At 39.4% G+C, this 24,949-nt stretch overlaps 1 protein-coding gene across 1 annotated transcript in view; it reads left to right on the top strand.

The window, feature by feature from the left end:
- The window catches only part of ACSBG1 (acyl-CoA synthetase bubblegum family member 1), a gene marked incomplete at both ends in the record, with an annotated part of 75,411 nt that overhangs the window by 3,607 nt on the left and 46,855 nt on the right, over positions 1–24,949 (top strand). Inside the window, 13 exons of the mRNA XM_079540799.1 lie at positions 2,970–3,037; positions 10,479–10,696; positions 11,303–11,391; positions 12,156–12,276; positions 12,744–12,824; positions 15,584–15,733; positions 17,538–17,714; positions 18,269–18,450; positions 19,262–19,495; positions 19,938–20,155; positions 22,794–22,933; positions 23,520–23,766; positions 24,797–24,869. Coding sequence (XP_079396925.1) covers positions 2,970–3,037; positions 10,479–10,696; positions 11,303–11,391; positions 12,156–12,276; positions 12,744–12,824; positions 15,584–15,733; positions 17,538–17,714; positions 18,269–18,450; positions 19,262–19,495; positions 19,938–20,155; positions 22,794–22,933; positions 23,520–23,766; positions 24,797–24,869 — 1,998 coding nt within the window. The remainder of the gene's footprint in view (positions 1–2,969; positions 3,038–10,478; positions 10,697–11,302; positions 11,392–12,155; positions 12,277–12,743; positions 12,825–15,583; positions 15,734–17,537; positions 17,715–18,268; positions 18,451–19,261; positions 19,496–19,937; positions 20,156–22,793; positions 22,934–23,519; positions 23,767–24,796; positions 24,870–24,949) is intronic.

Below are 24,949 nucleotides of genomic sequence, written 5' to 3'. Positions count from 1 at the left end.
AACAAAGTCCAGATTTCAAAAGCACCTTGGTTGTGATAGGGCATCTTAGCACCTGTATGGGAACTGCTGAGTCCCAGCCTGCCCCACTGATGGAGACCTGTGGGAAGGACCCGGTCAGCCCTGGGAGCACAGGTGAAGGCAATGCAGCTGTGTGACCAGGAGTGGAGCCTGGCTGCACCTCTCTTAGACCCCATTGAAGGGCTGACTGCCACTGGGGAAGGATCTCTTCCTGGAGATCCCTCCTTGGAGCGTTTCCCTGTGAACCTGAAGTCTTCTGATACAGGTGAGCAATCTTCTTCCCTTCCTTTATAGCACCTTTCTATTGTGCCGATCCTTTCGTCATTACCCCTCTGGTAAACCAGCTTTTCCCATCATATTGATGTGTCCAATTGTTACAGCATCAAACACAGTTCTGCAGCATGTTTTCTCCTTGCAGCAGTATACTTAACAAGCTTGTGATTCAAGTAGTCCCACAGTGTTGTTTCAGTTTTACTCCAAGAATGCCATGTAACAATCTTTATAGAGTCTCTAATTAATTTTTTAAAAAGGTTAGCACCGTAGAAGAGCTGAAGTATTAAATTATATTAAGAACTGTATTCTTTCACTCTGGAGTGATGGTCCTGTATAATGTTCTGAGCAATAAACTGTTGATAAAAGAGAATTTTGCACTCTGAGAGCAAGAAGTCTCTCCAACTGCTTAGTTGGCTGAGGCAGGTGACAGCTGCTTTGCACACAGTGTTACAAACTTGGGTGCTTCTGAAGATGTCTGATGCGTAGAGCTCCTCAGATGACATTTGCATGTTAGAATGCTGCCAGGGTGAGTCTAGAAGTTCAAACTCGCCGGTTGATTTTTTCACATTACACTGCTAATGTTTAGGGAGCAAATTATAAACCAAACCAGTATCTTAGACCTTATCTGGGTGGGAATAAAACTATAAGGGATTTTCCTTTGGGAGAAATGGTTACTTGTGATTATTTCAAGTTCTGAGTAGTCTCACAGGAGGTTATTCTGTTAAACTATCAATCATATCCATTTTCTTCTGAGGGCTTTTTTGCCATTATAGGCAAAAGTAACATTCAGTTGTCTTTTAACTAAGGCTTCATGTGTCTTACTTTACTAAAAAAGTAAGGATTGAAAAGCCTTAGTATTCAAAAAAATAGTTAAATTTGCACTAGGTTTCTGCTTGCAAAATGCCATTTTTCTTTCAAATGGGAACATTTTTGAGGGTTGAGTGCTTCAAGTTGACAGACATATTTTTAAGTGGTTTTAGATGCTTTTATTTATTTTTATCATCAACTATACCTTCCAGGACTGTTGCTCTTTACATTTCTTTAAGCTACCATTCTCCCACACAGCAAACATTTACCTTTTCAAATACAGTCTAATCCCCCTCTATATTTAAATTACTCTGTTTCTCATCAACATCTGCCTCCACCCAGCCAGTGACTATTTCCAGAGCCTAAGTCTCTGTTTATTGAACAAGCTCTTTCATGTTTTGCCCCATTATGCCATTAACAAGAGGAGAAACATCCTCACAGGCAGGCTAGTGATGATGCCTTATTTTCCATCAGCTGTTTTTGCAACCTGTGCCTCTGCTCTGAGACAGCAGTCTGCAGTGGGGAAGAGCTGAGCAGGGGCTGCCACTTCTGATGAGTGAAGAACTGCAAAAACAGCTGTGTTCTTCTGTAGGGGCCTGGCTTGGATGAGGCTTTCTTAAAGTGTGATTTCGTTGTGAATAACAACTAGTAATAAATTCTGGGATTGTGCCACATATCCATATTCTATAAAATGGAGTTGTTAATGCAAGATACAAAATAATGTGTGACAGTGCTTGGTCCCACTGCTTGCTATTTGACTGCTGTGTTTAAAAACTACTTTGGAAGTTGCTTGTTACTTTTTTGACAGCTGGGAAGGGCATTGTTTGGATTTTCTTTTCCTGCGTGAACTTACCTTGTTACAGAGGAGAAGAACTTGAGCTTCACTAAGGATTCTTCCATTATTCTGAGGGAGCAATTGATTCTCAGCCTCTGAAGGCTGCTGATTCCCACTCATTGTTCCATTAAATGAAGTCAAATCAAAGTCTGCAAGCTGAAGCCTTCACTGAAGGACGAGTTCTTTCCATATATTCAGACTGCTTATATTCATTATCAGCTATGGCTATTAACTATTAAATATAGATGTTGAGAACATGTACATTTCACTGGGTCATATTATTTTAATGCATTAGATTATTCATCAATAACAGTATGGTTTTTAATATTCTGTAGTTCATTACTTTATGCACTTATTCACTTTTACACATTCCTTTGTTATTTAGATTTTTTGCTTCTGTACTTTGCAGTATGTTACTTTACAAACTTTGAGTTGATATTATCTGTTTAAAATTTTATTTAAATTTAAACCAGGGAATGTTAGTTTAATCCATGCAATAATCAGTTGCTTTGCATTTTTTGAGAAATATGTTATTGTTATTATGAACTAAATCTGATTCTTTTCCAAGTTTTAAAAAGAAAACAAGAAAAGACCACCAAACCGTAATCTCATGCCTTCACAGATAGCAACAGTGGTAACTGATAAGAAATGTGATATAAATATGCTGGTAGCGTGGTCAGGGTTAGGATTGATCATCCATTCTGTATTCTCACACAGCTGATGGCTTCTGAGAGTCACATTTGTTGTCTCCATCTTGTGTGTTCCATGATGTGGAATCTAGCATCCTCTCAGTAAAATACAAACGTCATCCTTACTGACTGAAGGCTTTTCCCTGTCTAACGTGATTGTAGAGCATGTGAAAGAGAAACAAAATGTAAATGTTCTTTGTTCATCTGAGCTGTATATTGATTTTCCTGTTTGTATTTCTTACTATTTCCTGATCTTTTTCCCCCCCTTGGCTATACTGTATGTGGATTGCAGTGGATTCTGTTAGTACTCCTGGAGTTACGTTTTTAACAGTTCTCTCTTCTTTCAGAAGAACGGCTGGTGGACAGCCTGTCTGCAGAGATTTGCTGGCTGACTTTGAAGAGCAGGAACAAACAGGTGAGATATGAAAGGGGATCTTTGGAAACTGAATTCTTTTGTAAAATGTTTAGTTGGAATCTATGCTAGTGAACAGTCTGACAGTTTTTCAGGGCTGGGATAAGAGGATACAGCCGGAGAATAAACTCAGGTGAATCAGGACTAAGTGGAAAAAGTGTCACAGAATCACAGAATTACCAAGGTTGGAAAAGACCTCCAAGATCATCCAGTCCAACCATCCACCTGTCACCAATAGTACTCACTAAACCATGTCCCTCAACACAAAATCCAAATGTTCCTTTGAACACCTCCAGGGTCAGTGACAGGGAGCTTTCTGTAAGCTTGCATGAATTCAGTTAGCTTCTCGCAGTTTTTGTCCGTATTTGTGACAGTTATCAGACAACAGTAGAAAGCTTGATCTTCATCAAATTTGCACTCATTATGGTCTTAGCTTTGGTATGACAGCCTGCTTACCGACTCTTAGCTATGAAGGATTTGGCATAGAGTGTAATAACTGGAGGCTGCAGAGGAATATCTATCCTCTGATCAGTCCTGCACTGTGTTGTAGCATATACATCCTCCTTTAACTTTAAACCAGGTGCAGTGTTAAGTAAAAAGAGTTCTGTTTCTATGTGGCCTAAGGGACACAGCCAGCTTCTTTGGAAAGTTTGCAGCCCTGAAGGAGCTGCTGTTGCCTTGGTGAGACAGCTACTGCTGTTCAAACAAGTTGTGTTTGTGCTATGGACAAGTGGAGTAGCGGCTGCAACTGGATCCTGAGGAAATTATATTTATGTGGCAGGTCATATGCAGGTCTACATGTGTATTCATACACACTTGTGTTCATATGTGTGAATAGTCTTTGAAAAATAAATTATTTGATTCGTGATTGTTTTCTTTTGTTGGATTTTTTTTAAATTTTATTTTAGTTGGAGTGTTTGGGTTTTTTTGTTGTTCTCTTTTTTAACAATTGAACAGCAGGCATCTGCACTTTGAAATTTTTATAGGTAAAGGTAGCAACTACCTTTTATTTTCAGATGTTTCAGAGTGTTTTATTGAGTTGTTTGACAAATATTGGATGTGTAGATTATTACTGAGGCTGTAATTCTACAGAGTACTTATTTGCATGCTCGTGAATATTCTGACCTATTTTTCTAATAGTATTTATCTGGGACGATGGTTACTGCCACCAGTATCATCTGAGAGAAGCTAGTCTAGCTTTTTACTCAAAGGTAGGCTCATTGCCTTGTTCAGCTGAGTTTTGAAAATGTCTAAAGATGGAGATTCTGCATCCTCTCACTTCCTGATGTTGATCTTAGCCACCTCTATTGTGAAATTAATTTTCTTCCTCTAGTAAGACTTTTCCTTGTTGCATCTCGTGTCTGTTGTCTCTTGTCCTTCTGCCGTGTGCCTCTGAGAAGAGTATCTTTTCTATAACCCCCTGCCATCTGTGTTAGATTCACCCAACTCCTTCAGAGGCTTCTCTTATGTATTGTGCTCAAGCACTCTGAACACCTGAGTCCTTCCACTGGGCTTCTGTCAGTTTGTTACAATCTCTTGCTCTGGGACTTCCAAAGCTATATGCTGCTCCAGTTAGCTTACCAGTACTGAGTAGGGGGACATAATCACTTTCTGAGATCTGCTGGCTGTGATCTTGCTAATGCAGTCAGAAATTAGCCTTTCAAGAGTGTAATACTGACTCTCATACAGCTTGACTGCCACCAGGAACCACAGGGATTTTTCTGCTGAGCCAGATAGTGTTTATTCTGTGTGCTGACTTGCCATTTATCACTGTTGAGCTTTGAGGCTTGCATCAGCCCATTGCTCCAGTTTGCTTGAGTCCATCAGAAAGGCAGCCTCACCCTTTGGCATGTTGACCAATTCCCCATATTTGGTGTCATTTTTGAAGCTGGTGAGGGTGCATTCCATTGTCCAAGACAGCAATGCAGTCATTAAAACAGTATTGTTTCCAGGACTAACCCCTGAAGAATGTCACTTCTAATTGACTGCTGGCTAGACTTGGAAATGCTGACCACTGTTCTCTGAGAGTAATCATCTTGCCAGTTTTTCATTCACCTGATACTCCAACTGAAACGGGGTTTGGAGGGTCCAAGCCCTCCAAGTCTGACTGCTGTGGGAGGCCTGGTTAAAGACCTTGTTAAAGCAAATGACATGCCACTTCTCTCTTCCTCCCATCTACACAGCCATTGTGAAAAGTCAGTTAGGTTGGACAGACTCAAGTTGGCTTTGGCATATCCATTCTGGTTGGTCTCAGTCACCATTTTATGCCCAGCAATGATTTCTAGGAGGGTTTGTTCTACAGTTTTCCCCGAGGCGAGCCAGATTGCCCTGTATTTACTTGAATGCTCTTTCTCTCTGGTTTTGCAGATGATTGTGACATTTGCCTTTTTTCTGTCACTAGGAATCTCAACCAGATTGCTATATTTTTTCAAAGGTGATGGAGAATAGGCTTGGGATGACGTGGGACCTGATCTCTGATTGTGAAGAAATGCATCTGGGACCACAGACATTTTTGTATATGTCCAGTTTGCATATGAGGTTCCTACTTTGATCTTTCTCTGCTACTGTAGGTAGAACTTTTCACCTGCCACTAGGCACAGAGACTTAGGAAGCCTTTCAGTAAAGACAAAGGCAAAGAAGGTACTGAATACATCATCCCTTTCCGAGTCCTGTGTCAGTAAGCTGCTTATTATATCCTTGCGTCTTCCTTTGTTTTCTGATGTGCACTTTGAAGCCCTTTTCGCATCCCTCACTTAACTGATTTTGAACTTTCTATCTCTCTATGCCTGGGCAGTGTCTCAGTAGTGATACTTCTCCTGATTACACCCTCCGCACAGCTCCGTTTTGGTGCTTTGTAATCAGTTTTAAGAGCATTATTGTTGTTATGAAGCTTATTTTATACACAGTTTACGAAGCTTATTTTATAACCAGCTGTTTTTTCTGCGCCACTCCTCCATGTCAGTTTGCAGAAGCATTTTTTCAAGGGTATTTTATATCTTGGATCCACTGTGGTAGCATCTGCAGTGCAATATGTTTTCTTGTGACTGAAAAATATTCCCTTTTCATCCAGTGGAAAAGGTGAAAGCATCTGTGAATCAGAACATTAATATGGCTTGTTGGTTTTTCTAAGTTGAAAATAGTCTAGCTATTTTATTCAATGTAAATAATAATAATTTAGAGAGTTTAAAGCTACAAGTTTATCATGAAAAATTGATAATATAGCAGAATCCTATCTTCCTACCCTAACTGTGGGTTAGGCAAGCAGCAGGAAAAGATGTTGGTTTGCTTTTGGAAAAAAAGTCACTCTGTATGTATTCTGCCTCATAGGAAGCTCTGTACCTCTTAGTTCAATCTGTTTGTTGACATGAGAAAAGTTTGGTGCAGATGCCAAGTTTTCTGACTCCAAGCTGTTTGTAAACACTCATCTCCAGTTTTCACTGAGAAGAAGTTTAGCTTTCAGGGCTGAAAACATGCTGAAGGAAAAAAAAAAAAACAAAAAACATAAAAAACAAGAAAGGTAAGAGGAGGAATGGATGACGTGTTTGTATTGTCAGCAGAATGTAATGGCATCACAGCTGTGGAATCTGGGATGATGACTGTCTATTAAAAAAAATGCCTCCAGCAGAGAGCTGAATGCCTACACCAGTCATTAGAGCAGAATGATATTTTGCAGGAAGTGGCGTGTAATCAAAACAATGTTGTGTGAGTTAAAAACGGAATGAGTTTCAAGCAGAAATTAAATCATAGTTTCTACTTTTCAGGGCATATTTATGGCCTATCAATTTGAGCTGAGGTCAGATTACTAAGGGTGGTAGGTTAGGTTGTGGTTGGACTTGATCTTTAAGGTCTTTTCCAACCGAGTAGTTCTATGATTCCATGATTCTATGCTGCAGGGACCAGAGAGGATGGAACTTAGAAGTATGGAATATCTCAAATTGGAAGGGACTGTAAGGATCATTGATCCTGGCTCCACGCAGCACCACTCAAAAGTCAGACCGTATTTCTGAGAAGGGGCTCAGGGATTCAGGATTGAGTACCTGATTAAAATCTGTGTTGCTTTTTAATTTTATTTTATCTAATAAAACGTGTTTTTTTTTTTTTTTTTTTTTAAAGCAAATACTTTCTCACCATCTCAAAGTGTGTTGCTGAGGAAATAAACCAAGGTTGAATATTAGTGAACAAAGAATGATTTGAGGGTACAAAGTGTAGTGCAGGTAGAAGGAGTTACTGGAAGGAATAGGACAGGAATAAATAGTCTACTCTGATTGCTTGCTTCTGTTGTGCTTTTTTTTTCATTATGCTCTCTAAATCTACAGGTGTATCATGTATCAGTGCTCATAGTTTATTTAAAAGATCCTTATTCTGATCTCCTCTTATGTTTCAGATGGTGAGTTCATTTCCATCTTGGACACTGCAGTTTAGCTTTCAGCTGCTAGTGTGGCAGGACACCTATTTTGCTTTTCCCAAAGTATATAATCAGTTCATTCAGTGTTTAGCCAGGCATTCCTTCCCAGGCTCTTTCTGAAAAGGCTGAGCCCTTCACTTAATGTCCCTTTGCATACTGACAACAGAGCATGTTGTTCATTTTCTGCTGTTTTTACAAAATCTGTGGGAGAGAATTCTTAAGACTTTTTTTTTTCTTTTTATTGAGACTTAACAACTATCTTTAGATTTAAGTTTTACTCATGAGTTCATGTGAGTACAGATACTGAATGAATGTAAAAATGGATTTTCCATAGCAGTATATGGTCTGTTATTAAGGTGACTTGCTGAGTCTGTGACACTAATTCTGTTTTTAGTCTGGTTATGAATACATTGCCTACCAAATGCCTGCAGTGAAAACACTGTCATTATACAACTTCTGTAATGTTATTTGAAGAACAATACTGATGTTTTCAGTTCACTTGGAGAGACACTGAAAAGTGGTTTTTTAATAATTTTATTTAAATAATATGCAGACTAGAATGTTGTAATTTAACTCTTTGTGGTGTGATTCTTGTTTTCAACAGAGCACTCGCCCACCTTGCACACCCACACCTGTGATCCCTCCCATCTTAGTTGATTTAGAAGCCAGAAAGAACATCAGAGTTTTTCATCCAGACTTTGTGACAGTGTGGGAAAATAAGCATTTATATTAGCAATAGCTTCCTTCCCTGACAGATTTGTGTCATCCTCTTTGTGCCAGGACTGGGGTTAAGTGCAGAAATACCTGTTTTCCCTCTCCACTTATAAAATGCTCGGTGGGTGCCACTGTTTACACTGTGGAAGTCTCTCTGTCTGTTACTTAGCGTCTTCCATTACTGTTTGTTTTCTGAAATACCTGGATTTATGGAGCCTTTTATCCACTGACCTTAATACACATGACAGTATTGGGTAAAGCTCCACACATCTCTTTTAAAATTGTTATATGCAATTCATACATGAGAAAATGAAGGCAAATTGAGATTAAGCCTTAAGATTTGTGTTTATTGCTGTCACTATTCATTTACTAACAGAACAAACACAAGGCTGTCTGTCAGGATCTGAATGCAACATAATATGAATCAGGAACAGTAATCTCGGATTGATACGACCACAGCTTTGATAACTGCTTTCACTTTCTGCATCAGAGCTTGTATCCTCTTTTCTGGGAAGGGATTAGAAAAGTAAATCAACTGGTTTTTTTTTTTTCAAAATGATGTCCATATGCTGGGATATAGCATGAGGGCAGTGACATTTTTGGAGTAGTTTCACAGAATTGTGACAGCAAGGTAGGCTGGCTGTGCTATTTGCCTCCTTAGTGGGAACCTTGTTCAGAAACACTGTTCAGAGCACTGGAACAGGCTGCACGGGGGGTTGTGGAGTCTCCTTCTCTGGAGATGTTCAAGTCTTGCCTGGATGCCTACCTGTGCGACCTGCTGTAGGGAACCTGCTTTGGCAGGGGGGTTGGTCTCGATGATCTCTAGAGGTCCCTTCCAACCCCTACAACTCTGTGATTCCGTGATTCTATGAACTGAACCTTGTTCAGTTGATTGAGAATCTGATTTTCTACAGTCAAGTTACAAGGCTTTTTGCTGCAAAGAAGTTTTCTAAGTGAATATTTATGAGCTTACAGTAGCTTCATATGCCTCTGATTATCTGTGCAGGTAGGCTTAACTTGAGGGAGGCTGCAGGTATGTCCTAAGCAGATCCAGATATGATGGACATATATTATATATATTTTACATATATATAATGTGTATAACAAGTGATGCACAGGCATTTGCTCACCACCCCCTGACCGATGCCCAGCTGGCTGCCAAGCAGTGGAAGAAAGTGAGATGAACTCCCACCCCCTTCAGACTCCTTCTGCATGATGTCACATGGCACGGAACATCCCTGTGGCCAGTTTGAGTCGCTGTCCTAGTTCTGTTCCCTCCCAGCTCCTTGGGCCCTTAGCTGTGGATAGGCATGGCTCTGTGCAGCACCACTTAGCAGCAGCTATCAACACCGCTGTGTTATCAGCATTGTTTTTCTCCTAGAACCAAAACATAGCATCATATCAGACTCCGGGGAAAACAATTCTGTGTCAACTGAAGCTAAGACAATCAGAAATTTCAAGCAGTCGTATTTTGTTATGTTTATTTCTTACAAAGCTGAGCTATTTTGTCTGATTTTCTTTTTTATTCCACTTCTTTGTAGAATGCTTTTAATGTTCATGTTGAAAAATATTTCTTATTTGGAAAGTGAATCTAAGGGGAAGAATGTTCTTGTACTGTTTCTTTCTGAAGAATGGGAACTAGGAGCTATTTTTCAGGGGAATTGTGTGGGTTTTGTGGGCTTTTTGTTTGGTTTGTTTGGTTTTCTTTTTAAGAACTCACCTGAATTTCGGCAATTAACTAGCTCCTAAATTCTCTTAGAATTGTCTTTGTATTAAGTCTGCTTCCTGCTGGGTTTGCAGCAGCAAAGATGCAAGCCAAAATCTTTGAGGCAGTCATTAGCTGTGAATGCCAGGGACTGCTGTGGTCCTTGGAGCATCCATGAAAGCCAAGTGACATGAGGTGACTCCCTGCTTGAGTCCTGTTCTGCCAAGGAAGCAGGAGAAGGATTAAAAAAGAGCGAATGACTGGAAAGATAATTAGAATGAAGGAGACAAGAGAAGGAGGCAAAATATGAAATAGGGCAAGATGGTGGTAAGTGGAGGTGAAGATCTATGTGTGAGTTGCTCCAAAAGTAACATTCCCATGGAAATAAATAGGAAGTTACAACAGAAACAAAGAGCACAATAACACTTTGTGGGAGCAAATTCTCAGCTACAAAGCACTCCTTTTCAGCACAGTCACTTCCATTAGCTGTGCATTTTCACCAGTGATGAACAAGAGCCTGCATGCCGTGCTTGTAAAAGTCTGCGTGGGGGGGGGGGGGGGGGGGCGCTGTTGCTGCAGTGCTTTTCAGTAATATACCCTCACAATGCTTTCCTTTCCAGAGTCTTTGTGGACTTCCTTTGCTGATGGCAGAGTCAGACTGAGGATAGATAACTCATGTCCACAGACTCCCATAACAGTTCATCAGATGTTCAAGGAGAGCCTCGAAAAATACGGATCTCTTAATGCTTTGGCCAGCAGAAAGAATGGAAAGTGGGAGAAGATAACTTTTTCAGAGTACTATTGCTTTTCGAGGAAAGCAGCCAAGAGCTTCTTGAAAGTAGGTACAGAGAGCAAAACCAATTCCCTTTTCTCTTTGTCTCCTTAAAAAACAAATTGCAGAGGTTTCTTTTTTCTTTTTTGCCCTCTATTAACTGACGATTGGCAGACACATTCTTTATTGAAATAATAAAGGTACAAATGGTTTTGGTCTAAGGATGATAACACTGCTGCCATTGCAAGTGTGAAGCTGCTGTTTCACTCAAGTGTAGGTACAATGCTCAGCATAGGGCTTTAAGGTTAAGAGAAAGATAGGTGGAAAAAAAAAACACTTTGTCAAGATGAAGAGCAATTCAAAACCACTCTGAGCAGAGGCTGAGGCTAGCTCTTGTGGTGCTTCTGTCCACATTGGAAAGGTCTGTTTTTCAGGCCTGTCTCAGCAGCAGAACTTGAGCAGGCAGGAGGGATGGTGAAAAGTTTAGATGATGTTTGTTACTGATAGCTTCCAGTTCTGCCACGGATATTGGCATAGAGCTGGGGGTGGACGTGCCTTGTCAATGCTGGAGTAATACAACTTTCCATCATTTGTATGTGTTGTCATTTTTTGTGCTATATATTTCTCTCCAACATGCCTGTGTTGTATAACCTTATGCATATTATCTTTAAGCTTGGTCTTGAGAGATTCCACAGCGTAGCAATCCTTGGATTTAATTCTCCAGAGTGGTTCATCTCAGCTGTTGGAGCCGTGTTTGCTGGGTATGGTTGTTTACTTTGCTTTTGTGTAGAATGTCAAGGTTTCTGTTTTGCTAGGTTAGAAATTTGGGAAATTAGCACTTGGTGCCACATCCTGGACGTTGTGCTGCAGCTGCTGAGCGTGTTCAGCAACCTGCTGGAGTCTCATAGCTCTCACTGTTATTGGGATTAGTCTAGACACTCATAAACGAAACCTGTGACAGCTGCACAGTCTTTTGTCACTAGAATGTGGGAAACAGATAAGACTCCCCATTTTGTGATGTCTGCAGTGCAAATATTGCAATGTAAATTCAAGTGAGCAGAGCAACAGATGAAATACTCGCTTTTTTAATTCCTTCTGTCCTGACATATTTTAATACAACTTAGATTTACCTCTCAGTTTGTTCCTGTGACAGTGAAATTCAAACTGATAATTGCATGCAGCTTGAACAGAAAGAGGACAAGTGTTTTTTAACCACTTTCTGAGCTAACTCCACTGCAGCCTTAATCAGGCAAAAATACTGAATCCCAGCCTACAGCATCTTCTACTGAATTGAGATCAGGGATTTATTTTATTTTGCATATATTGTTCATGTATATGTGAAAACTTGAAACAAGCATGATAGCTGTGATAATGTGTACTTCCACATCTTTATACCTCTCTTAGCTTTCATCTGATATCTTATTATTTGCTTTCTGCATATTATATACATCTATGTGTGTGTGCATATAAATATAAATGTTTCAATGTATGCATAAATATATATATATACAAATTTTGGACCCAGAGGAATTGTCACAGGAATATACACAACCAATTCTCCAGAGGCCTGCCACTATATTGCTTATGACAGCAAAACCAACATCATGGTTGTGGAAAATCGGAAACAACTGGACAAGATAATGCAGGTATGAGGAGGCAAAGCAGTTACTTATAAACTGTATTTTCCACCCTTCTTGATGCTGTATTGTTCCCAAATCCCGTATTTGCTACCTGTATCATGGAACCTTTCATGGCAGAATAAGTTCAGAAGTCTGGCATCTGGCATGGGTAACCACAGCAGCAATGGTCAGCTTTCAGCTTGACCTTGCCCATGCCTTGATATGTACTCAATGCAGTAAGAGAGCGTGCTGAAGAGCCATTTTGGTGTAATTAATAGTTAAATCTTCTGGCTGAGAACAGTCGAAAGAGCAGACTGTGTATCTTAGCATCTTTTTTTAAATGAGATGGTTATGAATTAGGGGAAATACTTGGCAGAGGAGGGAAGTGGGAGGTTTCTTCTGTCAGCCCAATTACTGTTTTGGCAGTACTTCAGTGGGGAAAAACACAAGATATGAATAACAAATTATAATAATTATTTTAAAAAATCTAACAGATCTGGAATCGTTTGCCACACTTGAAAGCTGTTGTGCTATACAAGGATTCAGTTTTGGAGAGACACCCAAATTTGTATACGGTATGTGAGCGCTGGGACAGTTATTATTCTTAAGGTATTAATTAGTTGATGAATTTTAACTATCTTTGATCTGTGGAATGTCTGCCATTCAGAATGCATTGCTGTCTTCCAGCAAATGTATTCAGAAGCTTCATGAGTGTATTCTGTTTAGCTTACATGTAACTTGATGTTTGATGCTTGACATTTAAAGTGAGAGCTACCTTGCTTAGTTATCTTTTGTGTTAATGTTGGTTGGTTTGTTGTTGTTTGTTTTTTAGTTTTGATTAACAGAACACCTGTAAGTTTCTCAGGTGAGAAAGTGAGCTCTTACCATTGAAAAAAAGCGGTCTGCCAGCTCTAATCAAATCTGAATTGTGGGTAGTTGCACTGGATGCAAGAACATGATAATGCCTGTACTTTTACAGATGATATTTACATCTCATTTGCACCAAACTTCTGGTGTCAGGCAACATGTGAAGAGAATGGACTACAGGCTACATAAAGAAGGGCACATTTTCTTAGCATGTGCAGAATCTTCTGCTCACATGGCAAGAATAAAGCAGTAAAGGGGGCAAACTCAGGATCAGAAAATTGAGTAGAAGTTTAGCCTTTAACCTAAGTAGAAAATACCTTTATAAAAATATTTTTAGTGTATTTTGAAAATGTAATTGAAAACAATTATGTAAGAATACAAAAAGCTCCTTTTTAAGTGCACTACAGATTATCAGAATCCAGTCTGAAAAATGTCGTAGCAGCATCAAACTACTTACATTATCTCATAGCATGTTGTTTATAATCCACAATCCACATACCCATAGCATGTTGTTTATAATCCACAATGTTACAGTACTGTACATACTGATACGGAATACTTCTACGTTTAGTACAAGAAAAACAGAAGAAGATATTGCTGCTTATATTGCCTAGTGAAAGGAGTAAGGGCTGGCAGGTAATTCTGGAACAGCACTTGCTGAAACCTCCACGCTTGAGATTTTTGGAAGAGAGAATTAACACATGGTTTATTCTGTTACTGAAAGATACATTTGAAATCAACCCTGTTCAGGTGTGTTGGACATATATTCTCCACAGAAAGGGGTAGCTGTGAAGAAGTCTGACAGTTGCCGTAGTTTATATTGTGCAAAGGAGAAACTGGAGATCCAATTTCCAAAGGCAGAAATGATTATTTATCATCGTTGATCTAAGGTACCTAAGCCACATGACATGTGATAAAAGGGACTGCAGTTTGACAGCTGAGATGTAATGAGCAATTGCTGCAGTAAGGACAGAGGTGTAGTTCTCTTATTAGCATGTGTTTCCAGAAGGCAGACATGGTCAGTAGCGTTTGTGGCTGCTTGTACCTTTTGTAGTCTGAAACAGGAGCACTCACTGTTGCAGGTACTGTTCCATAAACAAAGCCTAGGCAACAGATATACAGTGATTAACACATCCTGGTATGACAAGACAGTAAGGTCAGGAAAGTAGGAGCAACTGTTAAGTCACGTAGAAACAGTTACGCCCTTGACAACACCAAACTTTCCAGAAGCTAGTTAAATAAACAGAGTATTCTGTGGGAAGAGATAATGTGTGATGAGTCCTTCCCTTACTGTGGAGCTGTGCTTTGTACTTACTCTCTTCCCGGATAGCTGATTTGGCAGAAGAAAGTATAAAACTTGGGACTGGTGGTTAGCAGCATCCTAGGGCACCACTGATACCCCAGAAGAGGAAGTCTAGGTGCCACAGAAGGAAGTTACTGCAACCTTACTAGCACACTGCCAATGGCAAGGAGAGGTTTGAGAGAAAGAATGAACTCCCCCTCAGGCAAAGGTGGAGATCTTGCTCTCTGCTGTCCTTCACGTCACCCCCTGTACAACTTCATGATCCTAGATATGGCCTCTAAGAAATCGTGAAGAATGGAGATGCTGCTCTGTCTTGCTCTTTGATAACATAGTTCTGTAGCACTGTTTGAATCACCTGATCTCGATGGGAAACTGACCTTTTGTAACTGACTTCCTTAATTTTTAATATACGCTAGTTTTCAGTTAGCACGGAGATCAACAGTATAACTAGCAGGATATTAGGTACACATGGTAGATGTGTCCTAGAACAACCAATGAAACAACTAATGAAGTGTACAGGATAAAGCTCATCATGCTTCTCAGACCACTTTGTGCTGCACAAAAGTCCAACATCATGAAAGGTTTAGTTCATTCCAGACTGAAGCAATTTTGAATGGAAGCTGTGATCAGCATCATATGTTCTGTTTGCTGTTAAACAGTGGGGAATTGGGGTAAGCATTCATACATCTAGATGATGCTTTTGCCCAGAAGCTTTCATTCTTTTACTATATTTATGTAATGGACAGGGAATTATAAGTGGAATGTTGTAAGTGTGCTTCTAAAAACACAGACCCAGATTCCTTTGGATAAGTCATTATTGTTCTAGGTGAGAGACAGTCACATAATTGTATTCTCTATGACTTCTACCTAGTATGCATCTTGGGTGAGGGAATAGTAATACAATTTCTTTTGGAGATGATGAAAAAACTCATAGCAGCATAATTTCAGATAGTCTGTGTGCATACTGCACATAAAGTTATACAGTATTCTTATTGAGTTCTTAACACAGGCAGCTTCTGGGGAAACTTGCCTTGGAATTGTGTTCAGAGAGACATTGAACTTTTCTGTTTGTTTGTTTGTTTTTTTTAGACAGATTCAGTAACTTCATGTTTTTGACTTGCAAGGAGTCTTATGATATCCTGTATTTTCTGTTGCATGTTCTAGATGGAAGAGTTTCTGAAGCTGGGAGATGACATATCTGATGCTACTTTAGATGACATTATTAACTCCCAAAAGCCAAATCAATGCTGCGTGCTAATATATACATCAGGAACAACTGGGAAGCCAAAAGGAGCTATGCTGAGTCATGACAATGTAGGTACTTCAGACTTTTCCTTGAGCACAAAAAATAGCGAAATAAGAGGATACATGCTCTTGTGTTTTGAAAAGACTGCTACATAGCAGAAGACTTTCAGAGGTCTAGTTTTGCAACACAGATAGTGTATTACAAAGCAACACTGAAAATGCAGTCAGCTGGTTTTGATAATGTATAAGCATGGTGAAAAATGAAACTCCATTCTAAGTAACACTTCACAAGTTTGAGTGTAGTTTATTATGAATAACGTTTTGTTATTCACTGTCACTTCTCTTAAAAGAATGCAGAAGCAATTACAGGTACGAGCAATTCACTCCGTGTATGTAATCAGCACAGAAATATCTTGAAGGAGAACGTGGTGGACTTGATAGACAAAAAGTCCGACCTGGCGTTGCAAATTCTACGCTCTTCTGTCTCAAAAGAGTCTGGTGTCATTTCCATGTTAGCTGCCAAACTATTCCTGGCTGATGATCACAAACAGGCTATTTTTATGTTGACCAACAGTGGAAAACATGCCTTGCCTGTATCTGCTGCTGCCTTCTTTAGTCAAAAGAAGTGTGCCACTGTCCATCTGTAAAAACCAGTGCTGAGTCGGTCACAGGCACTCATGCGGATCTGCTATGAGCGTGCCTGTGTGCTGTGAGGCTTTGGAGGATAAAGAAGATGAGCAATCCGTACAGACACGTTTCAAGGACATTCCTCTCTGCCTACTTTAAGTCTCTGATAGCTGCTTGACCAATGCTGCCTCCTAAATTTGGAGTGGCCTGTCCTGACAGCATGCTGCTCACTAAAAGCTTTTCTTGAGAATCTCTATTTTTTTTTTTTTTTTTTTTTTTTTAGGCCAAACATACTCTCAAGATAACCTTCACATTTGTTTTGAAGAAAAGTATATACTGTGATAGCGAGTATTGCATGTGATTTGTATTTTTTTCCCTATCAAGTTGAAATAATTTCCTTTCGAGCATCCTAACCTAGCTAGTTTAGATTAATTAGGCTCCTGTAAGGAAGCTGTTTCCTTCTTTCTGTCATGGACATATGTTCTTTTCCTCACATCCACACATCTGTGTGGGTCTTGAATGCAGTACATTCTGATAACAAATATTGCATCCTTCAACTGCATCTTAGATAAAATAAGAATCAGAAAGAAGAGGGGGAGAGACCATACAGTTTCACTAAGAAGTCAAGCAGGAAATCTTCAGCATTATTCACACATGCGCTTCTGCTTGTATGTATGGGGGAGGCCCTCTATGAACCATTGCAGTGAATCTTCTGGAGGAGCAGGATACTGCTGCTATCATCCTCGTTTGTGCTTAGCCGTGCTATGACAAGTATGAGACAATTAGCTTGTTGCAGTTACTTCACTATCCTGCAAGCTCATTGATCACTGAGTAAAGATTGTTATTTATCAGGTGGGCATTTAGATGCATGCCAGTGAGAAGCGCCAGTGTGATAGGAAGTGTGCACAGGAGGGAAAGCTGCAGAAGGCTGATCACTTTTTCTCCTTATCCATCTAGGCAGTGGCTGCCTTCCTAACTGCAGTACTGGGGTGTGGGGAGTTGGTAGTGTTCATAAGCCAGTCAAGCACATTTACTTTGTTATGTGCAAACCTTTGTTGTTATTAGATGAGTTCATGTTGCTTTTTGAGTGGCACCAGAGGAATAATAACCTGGTGTGTTGTCAAAGATTGCAATGTCTTCAACAAGTTCTGTGAGCAGATTCTTCACAGTTTTATTAGCGTATCATGAAGATCCTTAGTTTGTGTTAAAAGGAAAAAATAATGTGTTATATTTTTTCTTCAAATAGATAACGTGGACGTCAGCACATTGCAGCAGAGCAGGAGATATGCAACCCGCAGAGGTCCAACAGGAGTCCATAGTCAGTTATCTTCCACTCAGCCACATAGCTGCACAAATATACGACCTGTGGACTGGAATCAAATGGGGAGAGCAAGTTTATTTTGCTGAGCCAGATGCTCTGAAGGTATCTGCCTTGCACTGCACCTGATTAAGATTGCACTTTTCAATCTAGGAAAACATCTGAAGGAGGAAAAGTGATCTTAGAAGAGGCACAGAAGATAAAGATCGAGAGTCTTGAGAGTTCAGAATTTTAGGAATTACAGAAAAATAAAATCCATTAGACTCATGATCCAGTGCTCTAAACTCCGTTTACTTCTGTGGTGAAATTGCATAGAAGGAGTCTCTTTCTGCAGTTAGGAGTGTGTCTGGAACTGGTCCTTTGCCTGTCCCCACAGAAAACTCATAACTGATACAACAGAGCTTGAGAAGTCAGTTCCAGTATTTTCCCTGATTAAACAGCTAACTTAATTTATGCTCACAATATTCTGAATGTGTGCATAAAATTTGTAGTCTAGATCAATGAGCTTCTATTTTAGGCAGACAAATGTGGCTCTACTGTGAAAGAAGTGTAAGCAATTTTCTGGGGGAAATGTAGAGAGAATGCAGGCTGCATTACCAAACCTCTTCAGTGATGTGGGCCTTCTGCAATGTTTTGAAATGATTTGATGATTTTGACAGGGCAGTTTAATCAACACACTAAAAGAAGTGCAACCAACATCTCACATGGGAGTTCCCAGAGTATGGGAGAAAATCATGGAGAAATTAAAGGATGCTTCTGCTCAGTCAGGATTCGTGAAGAAGAAAATGCTGTCGTGGGCTATGTCAGTGAGCTTAGAGAGAAACCTGAACTGCTCAAGCAGGTATGTATTGTCATGAGAGAGGTCTCCAGCATCCTGGAGTACAAGAAAGTAGCTTGTTTGTTTGTCATAAGCTCTTAAGCATCAATGATACTCTCTACATATAAATAAGTAATATTTGACTTAGCAAGAGAGCAAATACAATGTAAGAGGGAAGGTGTAGCTGTCAATTACGGGAGGATAATCATAAAACCAACCTCCATCTTCCCTGAGAATGCATTGCCTAACTTTCTGCCTTCTGGGAATTGGACTGGTTGGTTTTCAGCTGGGAGAAGTCCTGGCTGCTTACTGGTTTAGGTAAAGGGCAAGAATTTGAGTGAACTGCATGAAAAAGGGGAAAATCTTAATTCATGATTCTTTCCTGTTCTGAAGTTCTTAAGATGAGACACAGTGAAGTATGAAATGGCTTACAGAACATGTGATTCTCAAATATGCGGTGCATTGATGGCAATTTGCTTGTCTGATCTTTTAGCTTCTTGAAAGAGTCTTGCAGATTTCTGATTTTACTGGTATTGGTTCTCAGAGATTATTTTAACTGATGAAGAATCAGGAGGACAAAAGTGTTGTCTTATGCAATATGGTTTTGTAGATGCATTCTGAATTAGCAGTATTCAGAAGCTGTAAGAGTTGGTGCTCACTTGCAATGAAAGACACTGAATAAATGAAGAATGAATTATTACTGATGTGAATCTGTCAACTTCCACACACTAATGACAAATACATATCTAAAAAAGCCCTGTTTATGATTTTGTCTTGCTAACTATATGACTTCATCCAACTTACTGTCTCTTCCTGTTTCTTGTTTTCTACTCAGCAGTGACTTGAAACAGTTTTGGACAAGGCTAGCAGACTACTTGGTGCTTGCTAAAATACGCAGTGCACTGGGTTTTTCTAGCTGTCAGAAGCACTTCTGTGGTGCTGCTCCTCTCAATACAGAAACGCTGTATTTTTTCTTGGGTCTGAACATCACCCTGTATGAAGCCTATGGCATGAGTGAGACCACAGGCCCACATTGCCTCTCGGGGCCGTATAACTACAGGCAGCACAGGTAACTTTTCAGTTATTATTATTATATTTCATTATATTTATGAGAAGTGTACAACTGAGTTCAGCAAAGATGTTACCACTTTGAGGTCAGAAACTGAACACATTGCCTCCATAGCATGCCAAGTCAGGAGCACTGAAAATGATCTACAGCATTTTCTGCAGAACAGTTACTAAGTGGGATGTGTAGTGTAGCTCTGACCTATGGTAGGATAACTTTCAAAACAAAACCTCTAAGATACAGAGAGGAAAAGAGCAGGAAGGATGAGCAAGATACACAGCTATTGTGTTAGCCCCAGTAAGTTATTTCATTCCTTTCAAACAGTTACAGCAGGGTGTTACTATTGCTTACATTTTGATAGGACCAGGGAGTTGGCATTATAGATGTCCTATCAATATTAAGTATTTCAGTGCTCCTTGTGTGTTTTCTTGCTTTTCCCCAAAAGCTGTGGTAAACCAGTACCTGGCTGCAGAGTGAAATTAGTGAATGAAGATACAGAAGGCAATGGAGAAATCTGTTTCTGGGGAAGGACTGTTTTCATGGGTTATTTAAACATGGAAGACAAAACAAAAGAAGCCTTTGATGAGGATGGGTGGCTGCATTCTGGAGATTTAGGAAAACTAGACAAGGATGGCTTTCTCTATGTCACTGGAAGAATTAAAGGTAATGAGGAAAATCTTGCATCACATTTATAATAACTATCCAGCACTGTTCAGTTATATATCAGATGTGGCTTGTCTCATTTAGTGACTGTCTTTTAATCACAGCTACATTAATCTAACAGAAAGTAAAATAAGCTTTCTGATGGGGAAACCATGGTGTTCCCCATTCAGGAAAGGCTTCCTTTTAGTTTTTAACAGGTGCAGATACCTCAGTTCCTACAGTGAGGCTGTCCATCTCCCAGACCTTGTTATTATTAATCACAAATAATATAAAATCACAATGCAGGTTTAGTGTGTCTTCTTTGATTCTAATGATCCTCTAAGCTGTCCAGTCTCCTGGATCTTGCTCAGTTGTCTTAATTGCACACTAGAATGTTTAGTTGTTAACAGCAGGCAACTCTATTATGTAACAGTTATTGCTGTAGGTCAGAGCTAGATTCCTCTGTTTTTTGTGATACATTTACAGAGAATAGTATTGAAATTTGAGAGCACAGGACAATAAACCTAGGTGCTCTTACAGTGCATAGCTTGAAGTCTCACATGAATAAAACTGGTCATTGGCTACTGAAGTACTTTCTCAAAATACGTGCTCATAGAGTCTGATTTGTCAGATGTGTTAACTTGAGATCTAAAAACTGAGTGACTATCATCATAGAATGTATGATGAATCATTAAGGGGATGACATGAGTGAATTAATTTGTCAGAGAGTAACATGGTGTTCTATTAGGCACCAGGACTTAAGTAGGTACTATTAATAGGCTGCACCAGATACAGTTACTTTGATTCTTAGTTTGCTTTCTTATCTGATTCAATTTTGCTTACTTTAGTGGTTAGCACCTTCTAGTCTCCTTCTGCCCTAACGTTTGTGTTGCACTCACATCTTCCTTCACTGCTGAACTAACAACTGTTGCTCTACTTTCAGGTTAGGAAGACTGAGATAAAAGAACCACCTGTGCAGTTTACTTTTAGTTTTAATGTCTAACTAAGGTAAATGCAATAGAAGATAGTAAAGGAGCTTCTCTTCTAGTAACTGAAACAGGACTTCCTCCTTTAATTCCTTTGGTCTTACAAGTTTTATGATTTGTTATATTGAACATGAAACCATAGAAACTTTTTGCTACCTGAGATCCAGAGAAGCTGCGAAGCACAAAGATACTGCTAGAGAAGACAAGATAGGGACTATCTGTAGGCATGTGCAAGAAGTTGTTACAGTGATTACAGTTCTGTTGTCAGCTGTGACAAAGCTGACATTTCAGACTGAAAAATAAAGTTTCCTGGAGCTTGTGAGAAGATCTAGGACAAAAAATTGGAGTAAGACAAAAGGAGAGGAAAATAAAGATCTCTGTAGTTTAGGTACACAATAACTTTGCTGCAGTTCTGTGGTGTGACAGAAGTCTTTTACTCTAGAAACACTATGCATGCTTCCTCTGATGCATGCACTATGTTAACTAGGGAGAGAAATAACATTCATAACTGTGAAATGAATGGCTACTCCATACCAGAATGCTGAGTGTAGACTGGAAGTTATTTCTCGTAGTTGCTCTTTATGGAGCAGTAGAGGTGTTAAGGACTAAATGTGTGAGTGCTGAAAGGGTGCCATATTTCCTTGATTACATCTACATTCTTTTACACTGACAAGGGAACCAAGAGGAACCAACCCATTCCTTAATGTATGCAGTAAGATGAATTATTCCACACAGGACTGGTCTGCCATTGCTCTGCATTATTTCTTGAAGCATGTTACTGAACTGCTGCCAAGACCATTATTTGAGGGCAGTGAGAAGCCACCAGTGCAATGAAAACAGAATTGCAATTTGCTTAGATAATTCTCAATTTCACAATGGCTTCAATAATTATACATATTATACTTCAGAATTAATGCATTCAAAAAGAGCTGAATATTCCCTTATCAGTAAAGTTAGTGCCTCTATTGTTTACAGACCTTAAAAATATTAAGTTGTCAGTCTGTCATTAAATGCAAGTCATGTCAAAAGTAGGGCAGGAATGACTGCTTCCATCCTGAACTGTCTCTAAAATCTCACCTATCCCTCATCATGCTCCTCTTCTTTCTGCATTGCTTCTGTGCAGCTTTCCTACACTATTAACTTGTTTTTGTCTGACCCCTCTTGGTGGCTCAGAGAATTAGCTTTGATCACTATGTTAACCATGAACTGCTTTTGGTGAGTTAATGGTGAATTAGAGAGCGAATCCTATGTTAGTCTGGAAGAAATGATTGTTCAAAAAAAAAAGTCCACATTATACAACATGTTGCACGTATACATTGGATATTGCACTGCATATATATATATATATACATATATATATATATGCATGTTGTTAACCTGTTACTGGATTACATGGAAAACATTATGCTGTTTAAAACTCACACTGTGTGTATGTGGGGGTAAATGTGTTATATAGAGGGAAAAATGAACATTTAAGCAGATCCTTGGAAAGAATCAATATCTACAACAGTTATTTTGAAGACAATCAGACTAACAACTTGAAATAGGCTTGCTTCTCTTTGGAAAGTATTGTCTTCTGCGTATAAAAGTAAGAAAGGTAGAGCCATCCTGGAATTAGCCTGCTCTTTGAAATTAGATTTCAAGTAATAGCCTTTCTTTCTCTTTTGGTCTAGATTTGATTATTACAGCTGGAGGTGAAAATGTGCCTCCCATTCCAATTGAAGATGCTGTTAAAAAAGAACTCCCAATTGTTAGTAACGCCATGGTGATTGGAGATAAAAAGAAATTTTTGTCCATGTTGCTGACCCTAAAGGTATACCAGTCTTAATACTGATTTCAGTGAAACTACACACCTGTACCCTAACACAATAAGAAGGGTTCCGAACTGTTAGAAGGAAGGCCAAGAATTAAATGGGAAGGCTTTATTTCAACAAAGCAATGTATGGCAACTACAGGTCAAACTGTGACGGTCTGATCTTGTTATGGTTAGGTGATTGGCTAAATGTTTTATATTTAAAAGTTCTAACTTCAAACAATCTTCTGATTCAAATTATTTACATTATATCACAGTAATTCAGTGTCCCCCTACAACAATGGACTAATTTGGAAAAGTTGGTAGAAATTCAATGTTGCTGGACGGACTTTAATTGATGTGGTTTTGGTCTGTTCACATTATCTGCATATAAGCCCCAGAAATTTTTGCGTTTGGTAGCTGTATAGAAAAAAAGCTGAGTACTGATATCTCTAGAGATTCCTGCTTTTTCAGGCTTAAGGAATGTTTGGGTGTTAATGCTGGGCTGCTTTTATTCTTACCAGGCAGGGAGAACCTTATCAAGTAACCATTTGATAATGCCTTGTAGGAGTAAGAATTTGATGATTATCTTCATCTGATATTTTAGTGCATCCTGGACCCAGACACATCGGATCCCACTGACATCCTCACTGAACAAGCCAGAGATTTCTGCCAAAAGATTGGCAGTAAAGCCACTACAGTATCAGAGATTGTAGCGACAAGGGATCAGGCGATCTACCAGGCCATTCAGGAGGGAATCAACAAAGTCAACATGAATGCCACTAATAGGGTTCATTGCATTCAAAAATGGATAGTGCTGCCAAGAGACTTCTCTATTTCTGGGGGAGAACTAGGTAAGACTTGCTGCTTTTTTTTTTTTTTTTGAAGTAGTCTTGCAGTATCTAAGAGGAGGCTAAAAGAAAGAAGGGGACAGACTCTTTAGCAAGGGCTGTTGTGACAGTTCAATGGAAATAATTTCAATCTAAAGGAGGGGAGAGTTAGGTTGGATGTAAGGAAGTTTTTTACAATAAGGGTGGTGAGGCTCAGGCATCGGTTGCCCACAAAGCTGGTGGGTACTCTGTCCATTACCCAAGGTCAAGCTGTGGGGCTCTGAGCACCTGTTAGAGCTGTGAGTGTCCCTGTTCACTGCAGGGAAGTCAGATGAGATGGCCTTTAAGGGTCCCTTCTGACTCAAATGATTCTGTGATTTATACTAAAGGTGTACACACAGTAGAGGGGCTGCCGATTCCTAAGTATCCAAATACAGTCCTATCTGTCAAATTCTGTATATGATCATTGGATTGAAGGAAGAAAAATTAAGCAGCATCTACAGAATACAAAATCTGGAGTTTTCGCTTTGCACACATGTAGAAATAGGTGGTCATTTAAGTGAGTACAGCACTGTAGCTAAGTTTGAGATTGCTTTGGGTAATTATGCAATTCTAATTATTTTTTATGCATTAAAGTCTCAATAACTTCCAGTAATAATTCTGAAAAGTGATCATTAACAGCAATAAAAAAAAGAGGACTAAATGAAAGATTGACAGCAGAGCCCAAAGCCATGTTATCTGCCCCTGTGAGTAAATTGGGAATTTACCCAAATTGGGAACAAAGTTTCAAAACCACTAGTCTTTTAATAGGAAAAAAATAAAAACAGTAATAGTTAATAATCACCTGCTTATTTAGCTGCTTTTGAAGTGCTAACGATTACACAAAGGCAGCCATGTGCCACAACTGCTGCTCACTTTTGGCGGAGATCTAAACTAATGCAGTAGGTGTTCTTCCAAACAAAGGTTCTGTAGCAAAAAATCCAAAACCAAAGCTTAAACAGGGTAGGAATTCTTGTTTCTATTTCTGCTTTTATGATGAACTCCTTCTCTCAAGGTCCCACCATGAAGTTAAAACGGCTCACTGTGCTTAAGAAATACAAAAATGAAGTGGACTCCTTCTATGAAGAGTAAGAAGCCTTTCATCGGAGCATTAAGAAAGATTTGTAAGCTACAGGAAGTATTTCCTAATCAAAATCATTAAGGAAAA

The sequence above is a fragment of the Tetrao urogallus genome (assembly GCF_951394365.1).
Source record: "Tetrao urogallus genome assembly, chromosome: 11".
Taxonomy (NCBI): domain Eukaryota; kingdom Metazoa; phylum Chordata; class Aves; order Galliformes; family Phasianidae; genus Tetrao; species Tetrao urogallus.
This window is presented reverse-complemented; position numbering and strand designations above follow the sequence as displayed.